The following is a 20,083-nucleotide window of genomic DNA, read 5'->3' as shown; positions in this document are numbered from 1 at the left end:
CCCCCCCCGGTGTCAGAGGCTCGCCCCGGGTTAGTCCCCCCCCCCGGTGTCAGGGGCTCGCCCCGGGTTAGTGCCCCCCCCGGTGTCAGGGGCTCGCCCCGCGTTAGTGCCCCCCCCTCCCCCCGGTGTCAGAGGCTCTCCCCGGGTTAGTCCCGTGCCCCCCCCCCGGTGTCAGGGGCTCTCCCCGGGTTAGTCCCGTGCCCCCCCCCCGGTGTCAGGGGCTCTCCCCGGGTTAGTCCCGTGCCCCCCCCCCCCCCGGTGTCAGGGGCTCTCCCCGGGTTAGTGGCGCCTGGGTACGGGGGCCTCTCCCCGGCGCTGCCATGCCCCGGGCGGGCGGCAGGGCGCGCTGTGCGAGCGGGCTGCCTGGCCCTCGCTTCGCTTCCCTTCCCGGCCCGGCGGAGGGCGGGGGGTGGCTGCGCCGCCGCCGCGGAGCCTACAGGCCGCCGCAGTGTCTCTGCCTGATCCAGCCCGGCCGGCAGCAGCAGGCGGCGGCGGCGGGTCGGAGCAGGGCGCCCCGGCCGCTCGCTCCTGCTGGGCTGGGCCTGAGCCCCGGGGTCGGCGCGCGGAGCCCGGCCCCGGCCCCCGGCGCGGCCCCGACATGTCCGGCAAGATCGAGAAAGCAGGTGAGCGGGCGGGCGGGCAAGGCCGGGCGCTGCTCCCCCTGCCCCGAGGCCAGCCGGGCTGCTTCCACCGGGCCCGCACGCCGCTGCTCCCCGTCGCCGGCCGGGCTTGGGGGCTCGGAGCCCGCCTGAGGCGGCGCAGGGCCTTACGGGCAGGGATGGAGCCCGGGCCGGGTGTCCCAGTCTGGGGGAAACCCCCCCCCCGCCCCCGCCGTGAGGGGAGACGGGCCCTGGGGGGCAGCGCGGGAGGTGGAGCCCGCGGGGGGCAGGAGAGGTGGGGCGGGGCTCGAGCCTTGGGGAGCCGCCGGCCGTGACTGAGGCGAAGGGACAGCGAGCCGGGGAGGGGAGGGGCCAGGGCTGGGGACCCCCCATCCGTGGCGCCGCGCCGGGGGCTGCCGTGCGGTGCGGTCCGCGCGCGTTTCTGCGGGCTGTGTGTTTGCCGCGCAGGCCGGCAGGGGGACGAGCTGGCGGTGGGAAGCCTCCTGTCAGGGGTCAGATCTCGGCGTGCTCAGCCCTGCCTGCCCCGCCGCCGAATGAGCTGTTGTCCCAACGCGGCGTCCCTCCCTCGGCGGTCTCCGGGGTTAAGGGCCCTGCTCTGCCTCTTGCTTCTTGTTCCCTTTGTGTTGTGGGTCACTCCCATCGTAGAGTAACCCCGCCGCCTGGCTTGTGCCTTTGAAAGCACCCTCCTGGCAAGATATTTACCTTGGTCTCTAGAGCTCTCTTCTGTACTGCTGGTATAGGGCTGTCCCAGAAAAGGTTACTGAACCTGATAAGAACAGATTTAAAAATTGTATTAAGATGATGGGGTTTTTTGGTACAGAGTTTAAGCATAGGAGTTTTTGGTTATCATGGAATTACTCACTCCTTCTCTGGTGAGAACGTCAGGACTATTTCATAAATATCTTCTAATCTATTTCTCTGTGTCTCTCTGTTGTTTTGCACACCCTGGCACTTTTACAGTCATTTGAATTTAACAGTCTGTAAACCTGTGGCACTGTGAAGTTTGTGGCCTACACACAATTAATTGTAAGTTACTAAACTTTTCTGTTGTTGGTAATCAGATGAGAAAAAATGAGTCTGTAGGCGTATTTCAGGGAGAACTCGTTCACTCGTTCACTTTTTCCTATCCTCTTTGCAAATCTCTGGAGTCAGGCTGGGGTGACTGCAGTACAATGAGCAGTTAGGAAGATGCTCTTCCTGTTCTAAACGTGGATACATAAATGAAAAATACTTACACATGAATCATATTGTCTCTGTACTCCTGGAAATCATGTCAGGTTCTCAGTTATCACTTGAGATGGCTGAATGCCCCCTGCTTTTCCATGTAGTGTGGGTGGTATATTTAAAGATTCAATTAGTGTATTGCAAATTAAACAGTGAGTGTATTTAGTTTAATTATGCTGCATTTAATTAGCAAGAAAAATTAGAGTTGTGTTTTTCTTTTTAAGGAATAGCTAGACAGTTTCCTGTAGGGAAGGTACAGTAGGGGAGTGTATGTGTGAGGAGTATAGTATTCATGTTCAGTAGCCTTTGGCTAGGCAGTATCGTTTTAGCAAAGGAGCTAAAGTTGGTGGCAGTGATTTTGGTTTTTGATCATTCAGATTCATTTTGTTCTGGCTTCTGAGCTGTCTTGCATCAGAATGCATTTTCCTGTGATATGGTTCTGGAGCAGCCCCAAGGAATAAGTGAGTGTAATTGCCTGCTAGCCATCTTTTAAATACAGTACATAGGGTGGGGGACATGTCTCAGCACTAAGTTACTGTCTAACTAGTGTGCATTGCATCATAGGACAAATGTGATTGCAGAAATATCATATATTAATCCATGCAAGATTTCCCTAGGATTTCTCCCATAGCATTACAGCAAAATGCTACACTCTGGAATCCTGCATATACTTTAAAAATGTTTATTAGTATATCATTGTTGTTCATCCCAGATAAACTAGGTAAGATTTGAAAATGTTAGCATGCATAGATATGGGGTCAGCTCCAAAGGAATTGGCACCTGCTTATGCCAGAGACCAACCATATTGTGTAAAACGCAGATTTACAGGCAAGCTATGAGCCTGACTTTGCAATGTGCTGAGCATCCACTGACGAGCGCAGAGCATCTTTCAGGATCCTGGCCCTGTGCAAGTACTGTAGCTTGTACAATTGTGAGAATGCAGTGGGTGAAGACTTTGTGCAGAAACATTCAGGAGATTGTCTGTATCAGACACATATTGTTGTGGCAGTTTGCTCGGTAAGGGAAGCCATAACTCTGTGAAATTGTCCTTTAACTGTTTGTAGTTCCATTTCTCAGAGGAAACGCTCTTTGATAGAAACTCCACTTCTAAGTCAAACCAGGAGACTTAGGGGCCAGCCACTTCAGTAATATTTACCTCATGGTACCGAAGGTGGGGAGGGTATGTGTTATAATCAGCATAAGTTTAATCAGTACTGTCACCTAATAAACATAGTCTGTGACATTGGAGAGAAATTTTATCCCTACCCTATAGCAAAGTGTACAATAGCAGATTAAAGATACACTGAAATACAGAACCATATAGCAGGTGCCCTGGGGGCTATAGCCTGCACTTAGTATACATCTTTCACTGTAGACATTCTTATGAGAATGCCAATATACGGTGGATCCATTTATGTTGCAAATTAAATATGAAGTTGCCAGGTAAGGAATGATACTGTGTATCTTCAAAGCTGGCTTAGGCTTTGAATGACTTTCTAACTATCCATACTGAGTGGGAGGGAAAGAACATATCTCCAGTCTGGCTGGAAAAAAAAGAGAGCATATCTTACCTTTGGCAGTATGCGGGGGTCCTGCTTCTATCTGATATAAGAGGATGTTATCTATCCCAGAAACCATTAAGCTATAGGATTTAATAAAAATTATTAAGAAACAATAGTAGATAATAGCTGCCATCCAGTTGGCCAAGGAAGGGTGGACAAGGCTCTGTTTGGAGTCTGTCAGTACCACTAGTGAATGAAATAGGATCATGGGGTTCCATGTGGCAATGCGGCGCATGATGATACATTCAATTTACTGGCATTAGATTTCCCACATCCCTTAGGCTCAAATCAGGTAACTCTCCAATACTTAAAGCAATCCTCTATGTTCTCCATTTCAGATTGGAAATACATATTAAATTATCTTCTCTTCCTTTCTCCAGTTGTGTGTTTGCAGCTTTTAACCTTGACTTTCAGTGAATAGTTACAGTAATTCTCAGGGTTGCCTTAGTTTTTATTTGTATGAAGTCTGTTGCAAGTATTCCCGATGTAACACCACCATTCCAGACCCTGTGCCACTTCACCCCATTGATCTAGTCAGTGTTGCAGTCTTGATCTAAAATCCAGAATGGGGTTGCTGTGAAAGAGACGAAAAAGCTGCAGACTGTGCTTCATTTGTTCATTACCAGGGATGAATTCGTGAACTTACTTATCTGGTGGATCACAGACTCCAGGGAGCTGAATTATCCTGCATCCTTCAAATCTATGGGAAAAGAGAAAGCAATAAAACGCAATCAAACCTTGGCCTAGAAATCAAAAATTTCCCTGTGAACAGGGTCCATTTGATGGTCTCTCTATTAGAAAACATGGATTTCAATAGTTTGAATGAAGCTATATGCCAGGTTACTGTTGTCTTCTATGCATATTTAAATTCTTAACCTTAACATTGTTTAGGAAGCTCTTTAACATCCTCTATACATCTGTCTTTTCAGAAGCGGGTTGTTGGGGTATAGATACAAGTTGCTTTGTGGCCATTGTGTTGTCTGGTGGGCATGAAAACTTTAGCTCAGCTCAGTGGCCGACTGCAGGTATTTTTTTCACAGAAGACCAAGGCATCAAACATCATTGTCTTCAGCTCTTTCTTATATATTTAATTAGTTTAGTAAAGCTGTAAAATCTCCTGCTTTTTAAACTGTCAGCATAAACTTCTACAGGAAATTCCAAGATAACTTTTCTTATGGGAAATAGTTAAATAAAAAGACATAACACAATGCAACTGGCAAGAATTTATACATCCTGATGGGAACTTTATTGTTCAGCCAGAGTCTTTCACATTGACTTATGACGTGTTGAATTGTGCATATTTGAATGGTGGAGTATTATGAAATTTCTCAGTACGTTAGTTTTTTGCCTGTTAGATAATTTGAAAAGTAAAGTCAAAACTATCAAGGACTCTTCTACCTTTAGTCATATCTTCATCGTTCAATGAATCTGGAAATTATCCCATGTTGACTCCTTATTTTCATATCAATATAGTCTTCCACAGTCCCTTCCACGTTGTACTGAATTGTATTCAGGTGATTTATTGGGCAGATGTCTGTCTCTGTTTCCACCACTGTACCAAGTTCTCAGATATGAAGGAAGACTTTCAATTTAATTAGAAGTTCTGCATTTGACCGACATAATGTCCCTTTTCCAGATTAGTGGCTTTTGAACAAAGTAATAATCTTCTGATGAAATGTCTTGACCTGGAAACTGGAGATTAAACGCTCTCCACTGCCTGCATCCTTGTATGGACTCAGTTCATTGTCAGGAAGGCTGATCAGTTGGTATCTTTCAGTACTCACACTTTCAGCATCTCCTGCAATCTTCATTGAATTCCATTCCCATGTTGTCGTCATACAGACATTTTACTGAAAATTAAGTTTCTATTAAAAAGTCTTGCTTAGTTGTGTGTAGAGTCAGGCTGTAGAGATACAAGGCAAAGATTATGACTTGACACTTCCCAGAGAGCTTGGTACAAAGAGTGTTTCACATTTTTTAAAGATGTTGGGTGTAAGCTTGATGGGTGTTGAAAACAGCATGGCTTCAAAACTACACTGTTAAAAAATGTAGCCTGCGGGCTCACTGGAGCATGATTGAGATGCTCATAATGGTTATAAGAAAGGAGTGGGCAGGGGAAAAAGACAGCTGAAGTCCAGTGGAATGCGAGGCAGCTGGATTGTGACTTAGTCAACTAAAAAATTGAAACTGGAAACAATTGCTAAATTTATTTTCTGGGTGTGGGCAATCATTTTGTGTTCTCTAACAAAGTGAGACTGAATTTCAGTGAATCCAAAAATATATCTTTTGGTGTAATCCCACAGGTGCCTGCGGTAGGTCTCACTGGCTCTTGTTCTCCTCCTCCTGGCAAGTAGAGAGAATATGGAAAGCTTACTTTTGATCAAGAACACGGCACAAATCTGTCTCATCTAGGCCCACAGCTTCATTTGCAAAAACATTCCCCATGTATAATAGACTTGTCATTTATCAGCACCAGCTTGAGTTTTTACAGTCTGTTGCATGAGTGAAAGAAGACATTTGCTCCGGTGCTAGGGATTCAAGTTGTGGCTATGCTATAGGTTTCCTTGGGGCTTCAGTTTTTCATTTAAAAGCTTTGAGTTGCAGTTGGTACTTCCATCAGTACACTAGTGACTACTATGTCTATTGCATTAGTAGGTGCACCTCATGCTATTTCCAATGGTATAGGATCATCTTTGTATATGGAAGTTAGGAAAGACCCTAAAAACTGAGAGGAAATGATAACTTGCCCTGTGTATTATCTCTTTAATGTGTAACATTTGCTTCTGAGCTGAGAATCTGTATACAGAAGTGGCAAAATGAATTTTTACAGTTGACTTATAACCTGCTAAAAAATGAGGGCTTACAGAGAATCTCACAGCATCTTAACTGCAGCTGTGCTAATGGTGGTATTGTAAAGCAGAGGTGAGTGTAAAACCTGATCCATTTCTGAATTTTGTTTTAAAGAAGCTCTTTATTCACAGCCAGAGAAATGTTTGTATTTTATTATCTGGCAGTAGGAATGGCATCCAGTGGCTAATCAGACTGAATCCAAAGCTCTCATTGCCTATTCATGTTCCAGCGGATTCATTGATGTTTCCCTCTACTGCTATTGAAAGGTGGCAGACGGAACTAATTAAAACATCCTTGTACAGCAATGAAGGTGAAATGATGGAACACATCACTCTTGTTCTGTGCCAGATAAAACACCAGAAACCAGGCAGTTTCCATGTACACGAGAAGCTAATAAATTACATGTGATAGCCACAGGCAAGGTGACTTAATAGCCTTCATTTTTCCCCCGTTGACTATCTTACATAGTTAGGATAAATGCAGAGGCCTTAATTTGTTCCATTTTCCCTAGCCAATTACCCATAGGGTTTTTTTCAGAAGCTAATGCTCATGAGTTTCAGCAGTAGTAGAGCCAGTGCCAATTAGCAAAGAAGTTAAATCCCATTGACCTCTTATATGCACTGTTGCCTGGTACTGAAATGAATCTTTTCATTTAAATAGCCAGTGTACTTCCATGCTGGCTTTGCATTAGCTACAAAAAATCTTCACAGATATGCAAGCAAAGGGATTTGTCAGCTTCTCAAACATCGACAGCAAATGGTTTTCCTACTGAAAGTAGTTTCATTCATAATTCAATGCTTTAATATTATCCTTTACCTTTTGAACATTGGCAGCTTTTGATTGTTTTATACCTGTCCTGTGAAATTCAGACTCTGTGGCCTTGTTTACACACACAAGTTGCAATGCTTTAAGTGTACTGATATAGTTGGACCGGTACAAACCCCCAAGTGTGGATGCAGTTATACCAATGTAAAGGTACTTCTATTGGTATAGCTTATTCCTAGGCAGGAAGGGGAATAAGCTATAGTGGGATAAAGCAGCTTTATACCGGTATAACTGCATCCATCATGATGATGATGATGTTGTTATTACTTGTATTACTGTAGCCCCAAGAGCCCAAGTCATGGACCAGAACCCCACTGTGCTGGTGGTGTATTGATATAACTCTTTCTGTACAAAATCGCACCCCTGACAGAAATAGTTATACTGGGAGTAAAAACTGTGCATAGACTAGTCCTAAGCTTTTCAAGACAGGGACTGTTGTCTCCTACCTTGTGTTTGCATGATGGCTAGCACAATAGGCTGCAGTTCTGTTTGGGACCTCTGGGCAATAATGTAATACCATGAAGGGAGTTCCCAAGTGCTTTAGGACACCCTTCTCCCTTTTGTCTGTGATTAGATTTTTCTGCAGACTCTTTCTTAGCTCCTGGTTTGGTTAAATCAGGCTAGCTGTTCTGGTGTCAGCAGTGAGTTTTCAGGCTCAAATCCGGTTGGTCTATTCAGCTCAGGTTGCTCTAGTTACATCAGTAAACAATACCATGGTTAAGCCATTGCAACAATGGCAGTGTGTGAGACATAGTGACAGTATTTGACTGTCATCCAAAAAGGGTGGCACTTGACACTCATCACCAGTCTCTGTGTAGCTGGGACTCTAAGGTGGTAGCCAGCTATGTAGTGTTACAGAGCGTCTGGTCTTCCAGACCAGTTCCAGCAGAGCCTGCTTCTAGTAAAAAGTCCTATGCAGGCACAAGACGAATATCATTCATACAGCTTTCCATACTCGATATGATGGTCCTTCATTTTCTCTCCATTCTGTTTCAAACATTGACTGTAACTATTGATGCTTCACTACTTTTTGAACTTCATCTCAGACAATGAAAATAATAGACTAATCAGCTTCTAGTCACTCTCTGTTTCTAGTTTCTGTATATTAGCAGGATCCTTTAACGTTTGGGTTGGAAATATTTTAGGAGAATGTTATTTCCTTTAAAAAAAAAAAAACAGTTTCAATTGCAGACAAAATAAATGTCAAAAACCCCATGGAAATGTTTCTGTTCATGCTAGTTTGTGTAATCTTGATTTTATAGAACCTAATTTTGGGGCATAAATTGGCCTGACAGTTCCATTAATTTGATTTTTTTTTTTTCAGTCTGGTGCTGTGCTAGTGGATTTGGTCAGAACTGCTGGGATGAATCGAGCATACATGAACTCCTGACAGAATGTATCTTTATTTACATCTAAATATAAGTTTTCTGTGTCATCTGTTATAGGTAAAATGGGATTTTCACAGGTGGGAGCATGCTGCCCCAGGAACATTCTCCAGTACTGCCATACAAACTGCCATTTTACTACAGCCTGGCAACTTTACTCCTGAAATACCAGTGCTGCAGTCTGTACTCTTAAAAGATATTTCTGAACACTGTTTATAGTTTTGCCTATAGAAAAATGCGTCTACACAAGATTTCATTTACTTGAGACAGCAGTACTGTCCTCACCCAGCACATGAAGCCTCTCCATAGACGAGATGAATTCCAGTTCCTCTATATTGTATTGTAGTTCACTCATACAGCCCCTCATTGTTAACATTATCCCTTGATGTTAAATCCATTCATGGTTGTTGCCACTGCTACCACTGTTCTTTGCTGGACCTGGGGAGGTAGTGTTTCCAGGTAGAAGTGGATGGGGACAGGGAAGTGTAACAGATGTTCAGGAAAGGGAGCATTAATAGTCTGTATCTGAACATTCATTGACTCTAGTATCATGGGAGCTCTGACATATAATATGTGTGGGAGAATCAGTTTTACATTGTCACTTCATGTTATGTCAAATCTAGCTAAGTGACTTCAAGTATTATGGTATCTGACCTATAAGCAGCTAAACTGTCAGAATTGTCTCTGTCTTGGGCAGCTTCCTACTTGCATATTTCTTTCACCTTTTTATTTCCCCTTAACTACCAAGAAGGATGGTCAGTTCAATGTGGGTGACCTGGGAAAGGGGAGGGCATGGTGCAGGGGTTTAGACTCATGGTATTCTAACAGTCCAACATTTTCCAGCATCTTGCTTCATTTTCCCAGGAATAGGATCTATGCTCATGCATGTTAGGGGTTTCCCAATGCTCTGAAACTGTCATACATTATGTGATCCAGGTCAGGGCTCTGGTAGCGCTGCAGGTGCAACTGATGAAACACTCGTGCATTGTTATGTTAAGGGAGAAATACTAAGGGCCTGTCTTCTCTACAAAGTACTCCCATTGAAGGAGACCATGTTACAATATGATTGTACCCCACATGGGAAAGCACATTCCATTTTGTATTGTAGACAGGACCTTTTTGAAAGACTGCAGATGAGATACTCCTCATGTCTCCAGATAGAAATGGAACTCAAGTCCTGCAGTGAGTGGATTTAATACTCCTGGGGAATTCTGTGCCTAAAAATTCTGCATATTTTATTTGTCAAAATAACATAATATAATTACTCCTGTTTCAATTATTTTGGTAATTTATTTCAAAATACCTTTCAAACAGTATATAAGGGATTCAAATTTCTCCACAGTTGAGGCATTTTTAACTTATTTCGTACATGTACAAATCTTAAGTTAAATCTTAAGTTTTTGTCATGTGAATGTGTTTCTGAAACATACATAACACATGTAGCTTGTAAAGTTAGTGACTGGATGCTGTAGTCTTGAATGTTTGAGAAAGTAACATGTATCATTATAGAATTTGACCAATGCACCTAATGTGCGGTTTTACGGCTGTTAACCTCTAGTTTGTGGACAATATCATCTTATTTACTCATCAGCCTGATTCTTAATACTGCCTTTACATTGTGTGGCATATGTGGTTTTATCCTCCAATCTTTTAGGACTTTTTTCTGATGAGTCTTCTAATCTACCAAACCACCCAGTCCCTGCTGTACAAGTGGTGTTAAAATAACCTGAGGAATGTACTCCATATTTAGAAAGTTTCCTGAACATAAGTCATGCAATAAAGGGCTTAGGGCAAGATCAATATTTTAGCTCTGGTTTTACAGTGCATTCCTACCAAGTCCAGATGATAGTGTTCTGTGAATCCTTTCAGTGTTCTTAAATGTGGACTTTGGCTAGTAGCACAATACTATTTGAAACACAAAAGTCTGCCGAAGTGATGACTGTGCCTTTTTATTGGCGTTACACCAACATTAGCCAGAGTTTGTCATTTGGGGGACTTTGTGGACTTAACAGAGCTACTGTGCAGATAAATGTAATGGATTATGGAGTATGTGGTGTGGCACAATGCAGGCAGCTTCCTCTACATCTTCATGTAGTTTGCACACTTTGGTTTTGATCCCTGGCAGTGTTGAGTTCTCTCAGGTTCTGTTGATTTCATTGTGCCAGACTGTTTACACTGAAATTACATAAAGCTCCCCCTCCTTTTTTTGTGTGTGCATGTTTAATCAATCTTAAGTTTTCATCTTTCTGAAAAAATGCATTAATGATGCCCAGGGAAACGGAAGAACCCTTATAAAGTATTTTAAAGGAATTTAAGAAACATTTCAAGAAGCACGGTTTAAAACAGATGCTCTATCAGAATGGATTTTTTTTTTAATTATTCAATTTCAAAATATTCAAGCTGACAGTGCCCCTTTAAAGAACCACTGACTCCTTGTGGAAAACTTTCATTGTTATGTGTTCAGAGAGAAGCCTGCTTATATGTAATATGTTTCAAATATTTTCCTCCTATGTTTTTGTTTGTGAAGGCTTGGACTAAACACAGCTGCACCAGTTTAACTAAAGGTGTGATTTTTAAACTTGTTTAGTTAAAGTGGTGCAGCTTTGTGTGGCCACTCTTAAATCAGGTTAAACCTGATTTAAATTGGTTTACCTTGCTTTGGTAAATTCACAGGTGTGAAATAAACCCAATCATAACCAGTTTTAAACAAATATGAGAATGTCCACATGGAGTTGCACTGCTTTAATTTAAATTGTTTTTTAAACTGGTGCAATTTCTGTATATAGACAAGCCTAGGAAGATTTGGGTGGATATAGGTTCTTTGTTACTTGGAAGCTCATCAGCTCCTCCTTATTCCCCAGGTAAAGTCATTCCTCTGTGGGTACACTTACATCAGTTTAAAATTGGTTCTGTTGATTTACCTTGTGCCTGTAAATTTACTGATACAAGGTGAACTGATATAAACCAGGTTTAAATTGATTCAACAGCATCCATGGGCAAAATTACACCAATCTAACTAAATGGGTGTAAAATCCCACCCTTAGGCTATGGCTACACTACAGAGCTTATAGCAGCTCAAATGTACCACTGCTAGTGCGGATGTTTTAATCTAATGACAATGGGAGAAGCTCTCCCACTGGCATAGCGCTGTCCAAATTGGTGCTTAGATCGGTGTAATTTACATTGCTCAGGGAGCATAACTTATATTGACCTAAGCTGTAATGTGTACCTAGCCTAAGTTAGACTGGTACAACTTTGTGTGTAGACCAGGTCTGAAATATCCAGATATATATATGCAGGGTCTTCAGTCTAATGAATTTAGACTGAGGGAATTCAGTCTAAAATTCCCAGAGCCTGTCAGATTCCTAGAATTGTCAGAATTTTTTCCTGGGGGGATGGGTCATCAAATTCTCCTACAGCAGCAAAATTCCACACTTGAGGCTAGCAGCAACCCAACTGTCCAACAGACGGGCCTCTAGCAGAAACATTTTCTGAGTGTTTCACAGAAACACTGAGTGGATCACATTTGAGATTCTTTGGAAACTTTCCAGCAATTTTTGTTCAGAAAAACCATGGAATCCAAAATAAATAAAACAAACTAACAGAAACATAAATTAAGAAACAATAGCGTACTGAGATCATGTGCTTAATAATACTTACAAGAAGTGAGGCGGAAAATGTCAATAACAACAAAGAGCAATTGAGGGCTGATGTATGACAATTATTATGAGACTACCTTTGAGCTATTGGGCCAAATCTTGCTGTTCTTGCTCAGGCAAAACTCCCATTAAGATCAATGGGGACTTTGCCATCTAAGGCTTGTAGGATTTGGCCAATTATGTTTTCTTCTGACTTAAATTGGTTGAATAAGACCTCTGTTTCTCTGGCTATTATTATAGCTATACAGCTACAACACTTTTTTCCTGTGTTGAAACATTTTCAAATAGATTGGCAAGGCAGGTATGTCTGAAATGAGGATTCAGTATTGTTTCAATGAAACTGGCTTAAGTGGGGCTCAGATACCATACTGATTGGCCCCGTCGGTATAAGAACCCGAATAGAGTAAGTGGAGGTGGGAAAGCATTTGAGCTGTAACTTGAGGGTTTATTCTTCGTTAGTCACCTATTTCTGTCCTTGGTATCCTGTGGGTTGTAGGTGTAGTTGTAGGTTTTAATGATTCCTTGGGGCTATGATTTCTTACTAACGTAGTAATAATTAGTGTGAACAAGTTAATTTAGCAAACCACTTGTTACACACTTGTCTGGCTAAACTGGAAATGGTCAGGACATTCCTCTATTTCTGCCTCTCACAGTTTGGCTTGCATTATATTTCTTTTGGCACAAAGAAAAACACAGTGCTGCTTGAGTGTGGTGGCCACTGTAAGTGTTGTTACCTGACTTTCTAGGGGAGAAATAAAAGTGGAGAAGACCAAAAAGAACCCCGAACAAAACTGTGTTGTATGCAAATTGCTACAGAGACAGCTAAAGAAAAACCTATGGGCAGCAAAGCGTTTGCTCAATATCAGTGTGGTTAGTATTTACACAAACTGTCATCTCCCTTTTGCTGTTCAGACTAAGGAGAAACAAAATATCCCCCTCCGTCAGCAAGGGATGACTCAACGCCAGACTGAAAGGTTACTATACCACTGGCAAATAGTGTGTGTGTGTCATCAGTCTCATCCATGTCCTCTAAGACAGTAATTCTCAACCAGAGGTCTGGGGCCCTCTTGAGCAGGTTTCAGAGGAGCCTCCAAGCAGGGCCAGCATTAGACTCTCTGGGGCCCAGGGCAGAAAGCCGAAGCCCCACGACATGGGGCTGAAGCCCAGGTCCCTGAGCCCCGCCACCTGGGGTTGAAGCTGAAGCCTGAGCAATGTAATTCGTGCCCCAGGCAATTGTCCTGCTTGCTAACCCCTAATGCTGTCCCTGGATTTATATGCAGAAAACCAGTTATTGTGGCACGGGCAAGTATGGAGTTTCATGGTGGTGTCGGGGGAGGCTCAGAAAGGAAAAGAACCTCTGCTCTAAGAGATTGGGTTATGTGCTGCACTTAAAATATAGAGCTGAAGTATCTTGGGAAAAACCTGCCAGGCCAATGTGCTCTTAACAGTTCTTTAGAAAGGAAGTTTGTTTAAAATCTGCAGTGAAAAATACAAGAAAAAAAATCACTTAGGTGAATGTTTTTTCTTCTAATCTTGGACTTAGGTGAAAGCAATTATCCAAATTCTATATGTGTATATTGGTAGCTCTTTCACTTAGATTTTGTCCTGATTTACATCTTTGTTCACCAGACCTTAACTCTTATGAGAATATTTCACAGTAATACTTAGTACCTCCTTGGAGACAGCAGATGTACAATAAGTGATATGTAGGTACACGTTTCTCTAAGTTTTTCATTTGGTTGGAAGCTTGGGAAATGCCAGGATGTTAAGGATTAAAATTCATCATTCTGACCAAAGACTGGTCTGGTCTAACTTGCATCCTTGGCATAAGCCATCTAGATCTTAGTGGCTTTTTACTAGATATAGCCACACAGGAAAAATAAATTTACCTGACAGTTCTCCAGCATTACCACCTCCTTGCCCATGTTCACAGTAGTGACCTGAATATATATTGTATACTTCCTTCTGTTCTGTTTGAAGGTTCAAGAGAATTGTGTCTGACAGCTGAGCAGATTAATGAATCTATAAACCTTGAGGTTCTCTGGGTACAGAGGTACATAAGAGTAACAAAAGCTATGTTTGAAAGCTAGGTTGACCACTGGTATAGTTTTTAATACTGCTTGAGTTGTCTGTGTATTTATGGCTGTTATAAATGACATGATCCAAGATTACTAATGTTTGGTCACCCAGACAATCAGCGGTTCCACTACTGAGCTTCAAAACATTTCCTGCATCAAATGAAACCGTGTTTTAGGAGAAACTAGTCTCTGTGCCCAAATTTTGTTAAGATTGCTGCTGAAAAACAGTAATTCCTTGTAGAAAATTCTGGTGTATGTTACAGAGTCTGGTGCCCATGGAGAATAACTGCAAAATGAGATTCACGCATGGGCTACCAGCATTCCAGTGTGTCCGGTATGTACAGCTAACAAACTTGACCCTTATTTACTTTTGTTTGCTTTTTTCCTTGAATACTTCTCAAATTAAGTATGTGATGTCTGAAGGCTTTTGACCGCCTAATCTACCAAGTTTCAGCCACCACGATAATCATAGAAAGAAAAGGAGTACTAGTGGCACCTTATAGACAAACCAATTTATTTGAGCATAAGCTTACTAAAGCTTATGCTCAAATAAATGGTTAGTCTCTGAGGTGCCACTAGTACTCCTTTTCTTTCTGTGAATACAGACTAACACGGCTGCTACTCTGAAACCTGTCACTATAATCATGTGACACTGTAATGGGAATGCTAGTGCTCCGTGGTATAAATGCCATGGATTTGTTTTCGATGTGAAACTGGAAGAGCTGTTTTGTGTTGGTATGGCATAGAAAGATCTTTGTTTGTTTGAACAGTCTTAAACTCCTGTTTCACTTCTTTCCTCCCAACCCTCATTAGTTCGTAATGACACCATCTCTTAAATTCCTGGGTATTGATGTAGCTGCGGTTGCAGTTTGTTAGCTGGTGCTGCTGTGAAGAAGAGCCTTTGACTGCAGCAAGGTTTTCATTACTCATTTGTCAATACTGTCAGAGTAAAACAAATTAAACCTGATAGAAAAGTTTCTGCTTTCTTATTAAATGTACACCGTGCAGTTTCTTGTGCTCCCTCCCCCACAGTCTCACCATTTCGTGCCCTCTGGCAGAGTGTTTTTGACTGTGCTGTTGACCGGGACAAGGTGCTAGAGAAGACAAGGTGCCACTTTGCTGGTTAGGGAAAGAGAAGACAGACCTACCTGCCTTGTCTCTCTGTCTGTCAAGACTGTTGTAGGCCATGATGCTTAGACTCTCCTAAAAACCCAGAAGGAACTTAAAAGACCTGTGCTTCCCAAAGATTTTTAACCAGTTAGAGTTGTGAATTTCACTCCGTTTGGATCTTGCCAGCTGAAGAATCTCCGGAAAATCAACCCATGTGATGGGTGAAAAAAGTGGTTTTGGCCAGAGCTTCCAAGATTTTGGTTGGCAGAGGAAATACAGTTGAGGTTTTTAATATTTTTGTCATTTTTACATAGCCCTCCGCACAGAAAATAAGACAGATCAGTTTGGAATCATCACATTGCTGTGTTTACTGAAGCAAGTCACAGGCTTTCAGTAATTGTCTTGGCTCTTGGACCAAACGGGGGAGGCAGTTTGTCTGCCTGGATATTTTTTTAAAGTGATCATTACAAATGGAGTGCCTAAGGTGCCACAAGTACTCCTTTTCTTTTTGCGAATACGTCTCATTGTGAAATCCCTCCAGAGAGGGGTTGTCTACTCTGCAAGATGGGAATGCTAATGATTTACATGTTTGTACACAGCGTGGGTGAGTGAATGAAACTAACACCTTTCGTAGGAAATGAGTGGATTACAGACAACAAAATGCTTTCCTAGATGAGGCAGGGTTGTAGTGGAAGAATGAGATGCAGTAGGTAGGAGGGGAAAGACTTGCAATGGTTAGAAATTTGATTCACTTGATCACACATTGCACGCTTGTCTGTGACCGATACATTTGTAGAATTGTAGTCACGATTGTGATCCAGCATTTTCGTTTAAGAAAAATGCCAACCACCTTCTAGATGTGTATTTTGTGGGAAATATTGGCGTCCTAGTCCTTCTTTCTCTCATACTTTCTGGTCTTTATGTATCTTGCTGTGTATAATCATGGTGTGAAAAAGTATCTGCATAGTAGTTTGTGAGGCATCCCACCCACCCGCTTTTAAATTAACGCCCTGTGGATATTAAGGAAATGCACACTGCACAAATCCTAATGTAGATGCACTGCATTGGCATAAAGCAGGATTTACATGGGTGCTGCTTAATTTGGCAGCATACCAAAGTAAGCGGCACTGGTGTAAACCATGTTTGATGTGTTCACTGTGTGGAAAAAGGCAAGGACACGTGGTATGTGTTTTAACCAGGTCACATCTCTTAGTCAAATTATATCCAAGGTTCTCCTCCAGAAAACAGCCAAGTGTAGTCACTCAAGTGGTCCTTTGCAAATTCTTGGGGGCTTCCACCACAGCAGGAGCCATTCATTACACTAGGAAAGTCTCTAGGCGCCTCCACTTGTCCGCTAGCATCCCTCTCCTTTTTGAGGACCTCGACCTCCCCAGCCGGCACCAACATCAAGTGTATTGGAGGGGCAGCCCCCCCAGAGTAGTACCACAGCCCTTGGTTAGCCCCCCCAGAGTAGTACCACAGCCCTTGGTTTGCATTTATCCCCCGGGGGGTTACAAATGATGCTCCAGTCTTAGGAGGAGATGCCCTTCGGATGCCACTTTGTTACCTTTTTGGATTTGGAGCCTAAATCAGCAAGTTCCTGTACTGGGCACCTGCCACAAGATGGTGCCAGCATCAGCTTAGGTCAGGGTGGGCAAACTTTTTGGCCTGAAGGCCACATCGGGATTGCAAAACGGTATGGAGGGCCGGGTAGGGAAGGCTGTGCCTCCCCAAATAGCCTGGCCCCCGACCCTATCCACACCCTGACTGCCACCCTCAGAACCTCCCACGCATCCAACTCCCTGGTCCTTGTCCCCTGACTGCCCCCTCACGGGACCCCTCCCCCTATGTAAGTCCCCCTGCTCCTTGTCCCCTGACCATCCCGACCCCTATCCACACCCCTGCCCCCTGACAGGCCCCCCGGGACCCCTGACCCATCCACCCACCCCGCACACACACTTCTTGTCCTGGGACCACCCGTCCCTAACTGCCCCCCCCAGGACCCCACCCCCTGTCCAACCCACCCACTCCCTGTCTCATGACTGCCCCCCTCCCTGAACCTCCAGTCCCCTGACTGCTCCCCGGGACCTCCTGACCCCCCCTTCCCTTACCTCCTTACCAGGCCATTCAGAGCATCAGGACAGGCTTGTTGGAAAGCCTGGGAGGTGGGCGGGCGCAAGCCGTGCTGCTCGTGCGGCAGCGTGGCTGCGGGGGAGGGGGGACAACAGGGGAGGGGCCCGGGGTAGCCTCCCTGGCTGGGAGCTCAGGGGACAGGCCAGATGTGGCCTGCGGGCTGTAGTTTGCCCACCTCTGGTTTAGGTGCTTCCACCTTACCCCACATGGGCTACTTAAAAGTTCAGCCAACCCAATACCAAGATCATCCAGGTACAACTCGGCTCCTATATCAGACAGGTGCCTCATGCCAGTGCAACTTGTCTACATTAGGTGTTTGTAGGTACACTGATGCCAATTCATTAACATAGCCAGGGCTCTCCTGAAAGAGCTTCAGTCAAATGAACCTTAGGGCCTAATCCTACAAGGTGCTGAGCACCGTCAGCTTTCGCTGGCTTCACTGAAAGTTGGGGGTGCTGAAAGTTTTGCAGGATTGAACTCTTAATTAGCTATAACTTTGGGGCACCTGTTTCGAGATTAAAACTGATTAGCAGATAATCCCACAATGGGTAATTTCATTCTTAAAAGATTCATTTTGTGTGGTTTTGAATTAAAGGGATAACAACAATTTAAAAATACGCTTTCCTGAGAAATGTTTACTTACTGTTCTTACATGTAACACCTGAGATTACTAGAGTTGATGGAGAATAGAGGGAAATACAGTTTTTGCTTAATGTATTTGACAGCACTTTGTGTATAGTCATTCTCATCTTCCCCTTGTTTAGTGAGTCACTTTCCTCTCTTGTTTTGTGTGAGTCGTTCACACAGCACCATGGGAGAACGAACATTCCAAAAATAGGAAATTGTGAGTGTAAAACCACAGCAATTGGCCGAGGAGCACAGGATTAGATGCACTGCCTGAAACTAACTTACTTTTTTCTTTTTAAATGACTAATATCAAGTTGACTGTGCCCCCTTTATCTAGTCTTCCATCTGTGCACAAATATCAACACACAAGTGTTTGCTTAGATTTGGCTGTGTGGTCAGCAAAGGGCAAGACTGAAATATAGAAAGGAATTGTTAAGGAATGCATGAGCAAGCGCATGTCCATGAAGGCCATCATTTTGTGTAACAGAGCAGCTTACAAAATAACCAGTGTGACTGTGTCCTTAGAAATGCTTTTGTATTGTATCTGTTGACTCACCCATCATAACACTTCTAATAATACTTCAATACTGTATTATAATGCTTATTCCTGAAAGGAGTCTGTTGTTGGAATGGGTAAATCAACAGATGAAAGTAAAACAATAATGTTGGTACTGATAGTCTGTCCTACTGTGGCTGCATTGTAAGCTGCACTGCTATACAAGAAGGCCTTTGTGTACAGGGACTTGCTAGGATGCACAAATTGCAAACATTTATGTTTAGTGTAAAATCAGCATTGAGAGTTTCACAATTGTCCACAGCTGGTAGACCGTCTTTATTGCATGCTACTTACAGTTGCAACCAAAGCTTTAAAATTGGTCTGCAGCAATTGTATTTTGTATTTTTTTATAAAAAATGCCAAAATTTCTTTCTATTTATAAAACATCAGATAGATAGAAGAGGGAGCTTAGAGTGGAGGAATTTTTCTCATGTGAATTTGTTGGGGGCAGGGAAGGAAATTTTCTTTTAGAGTAAAATATTAGTTTTATATTTGGAACAATATCAATCCCAGACCGGCATCTGTAGGATGTTTTTTACCCTGGGAACTTGTATAAAATGTATTCCCTTTCAGCTATTTCTTTTTCAGCTGTATAGCGGGTGTAACCATTGTTTAAGGGAGTGCCGCTGGCATGTGGCCAGTTTATATCTTTAAACCTATCGCAAATTGTTTAAATAGAGTCTGGTTTCCAAATTCTCTTCTGCACTGAAATATGTAGATTATTTTTAAGGCAGGAAGCTACTCACTAATTCCAACAGTTGCCAAGCAGCTAGTTTGTTATGAGTAAACCATATGAAAAATTTCGGGAAAGCCTTAATATCAATAGGAAGTGATACCGCCTTAGCTGATCAGCAACAAAATATGATTAAACGGCTACATCTGTAACTGCTTTCACATTTTTACTTGCTTGGAAGTTTTTATTGAAAGATACAATGTTATACTACTGAAATATAAAATAACAGTTGTAATTCTATACAATGGGTACAGAATTCTGATATGCCTGTCTCTGCCTTTTAACGTAAACTAATGTAGCATTTTAGGTAGAACTTGGAAAAATATACTCAGCTGAGGCAAGTATAAAGACATTGATTTTTTCCCAAAAATTTAGCTTTCATTTTTAAATAAAAGTTTCTAGTCTTTATGGTTGCAAAGAAAACCTCCTAAGGGATTGTCTACCCTGATGTGTTTTACCTCAAGGTAGTTAACCTTTGTAAAGGCTAGTTTGGACACTCCCTGGACTCATTCTAGGGTACAAAACCTGTTTGGTTTACCTTAGGTAGAGCCAATGCAGCACTTTCGTCCTCAGTGTGTAGGCAGAAAGTTCCACTGCTTAGGATGCTGGTCACAGTATTCTTTTGTTCAGTTTCACTTCTGCAATTCACATCTCCCTGGGCAGTTGTGAAACTCATGAGAATGGGGTAAATGTCATGCTGATGCTTGGGAAGTTCTGAGCA

General features: G+C 43.0%; 1 protein-coding gene across 1 annotated transcript in view; it reads left to right on the top strand.

Annotated features, from left to right (window-relative positions):
- Nucleotides 1-463: 463 nt before the first annotated feature.
- Nucleotides 464-20,083, top strand: part of RAPGEF1 (Rap guanine nucleotide exchange factor 1) — a 120,608-nt gene continuing 100,988 nt past the window's right edge. Inside the window, exon 1 of the mRNA XM_084649744.1 lies at nucleotides 464-623. Coding sequence (XP_084505870.1) covers nucleotides 599-623 — 25 coding nt within the window. The 5' untranslated portion in view covers nucleotides 464-598. The remainder of the gene's footprint in view (nucleotides 624-20,083) is intronic.

Source organism: Lepidochelys olivacea (assembly GCF_965140295.1).
Source record: "Lepidochelys olivacea isolate rLepOli2 genome assembly, chromosome: 16".
In the NCBI taxonomy this organism is placed as follows: Eukaryota; Metazoa; Chordata; order Testudines; family Cheloniidae; genus Lepidochelys; species Lepidochelys olivacea.
Note: the sequence above shows the minus strand (reverse complement) of the source record. Positions and strands in the feature narration are given on the sequence as shown.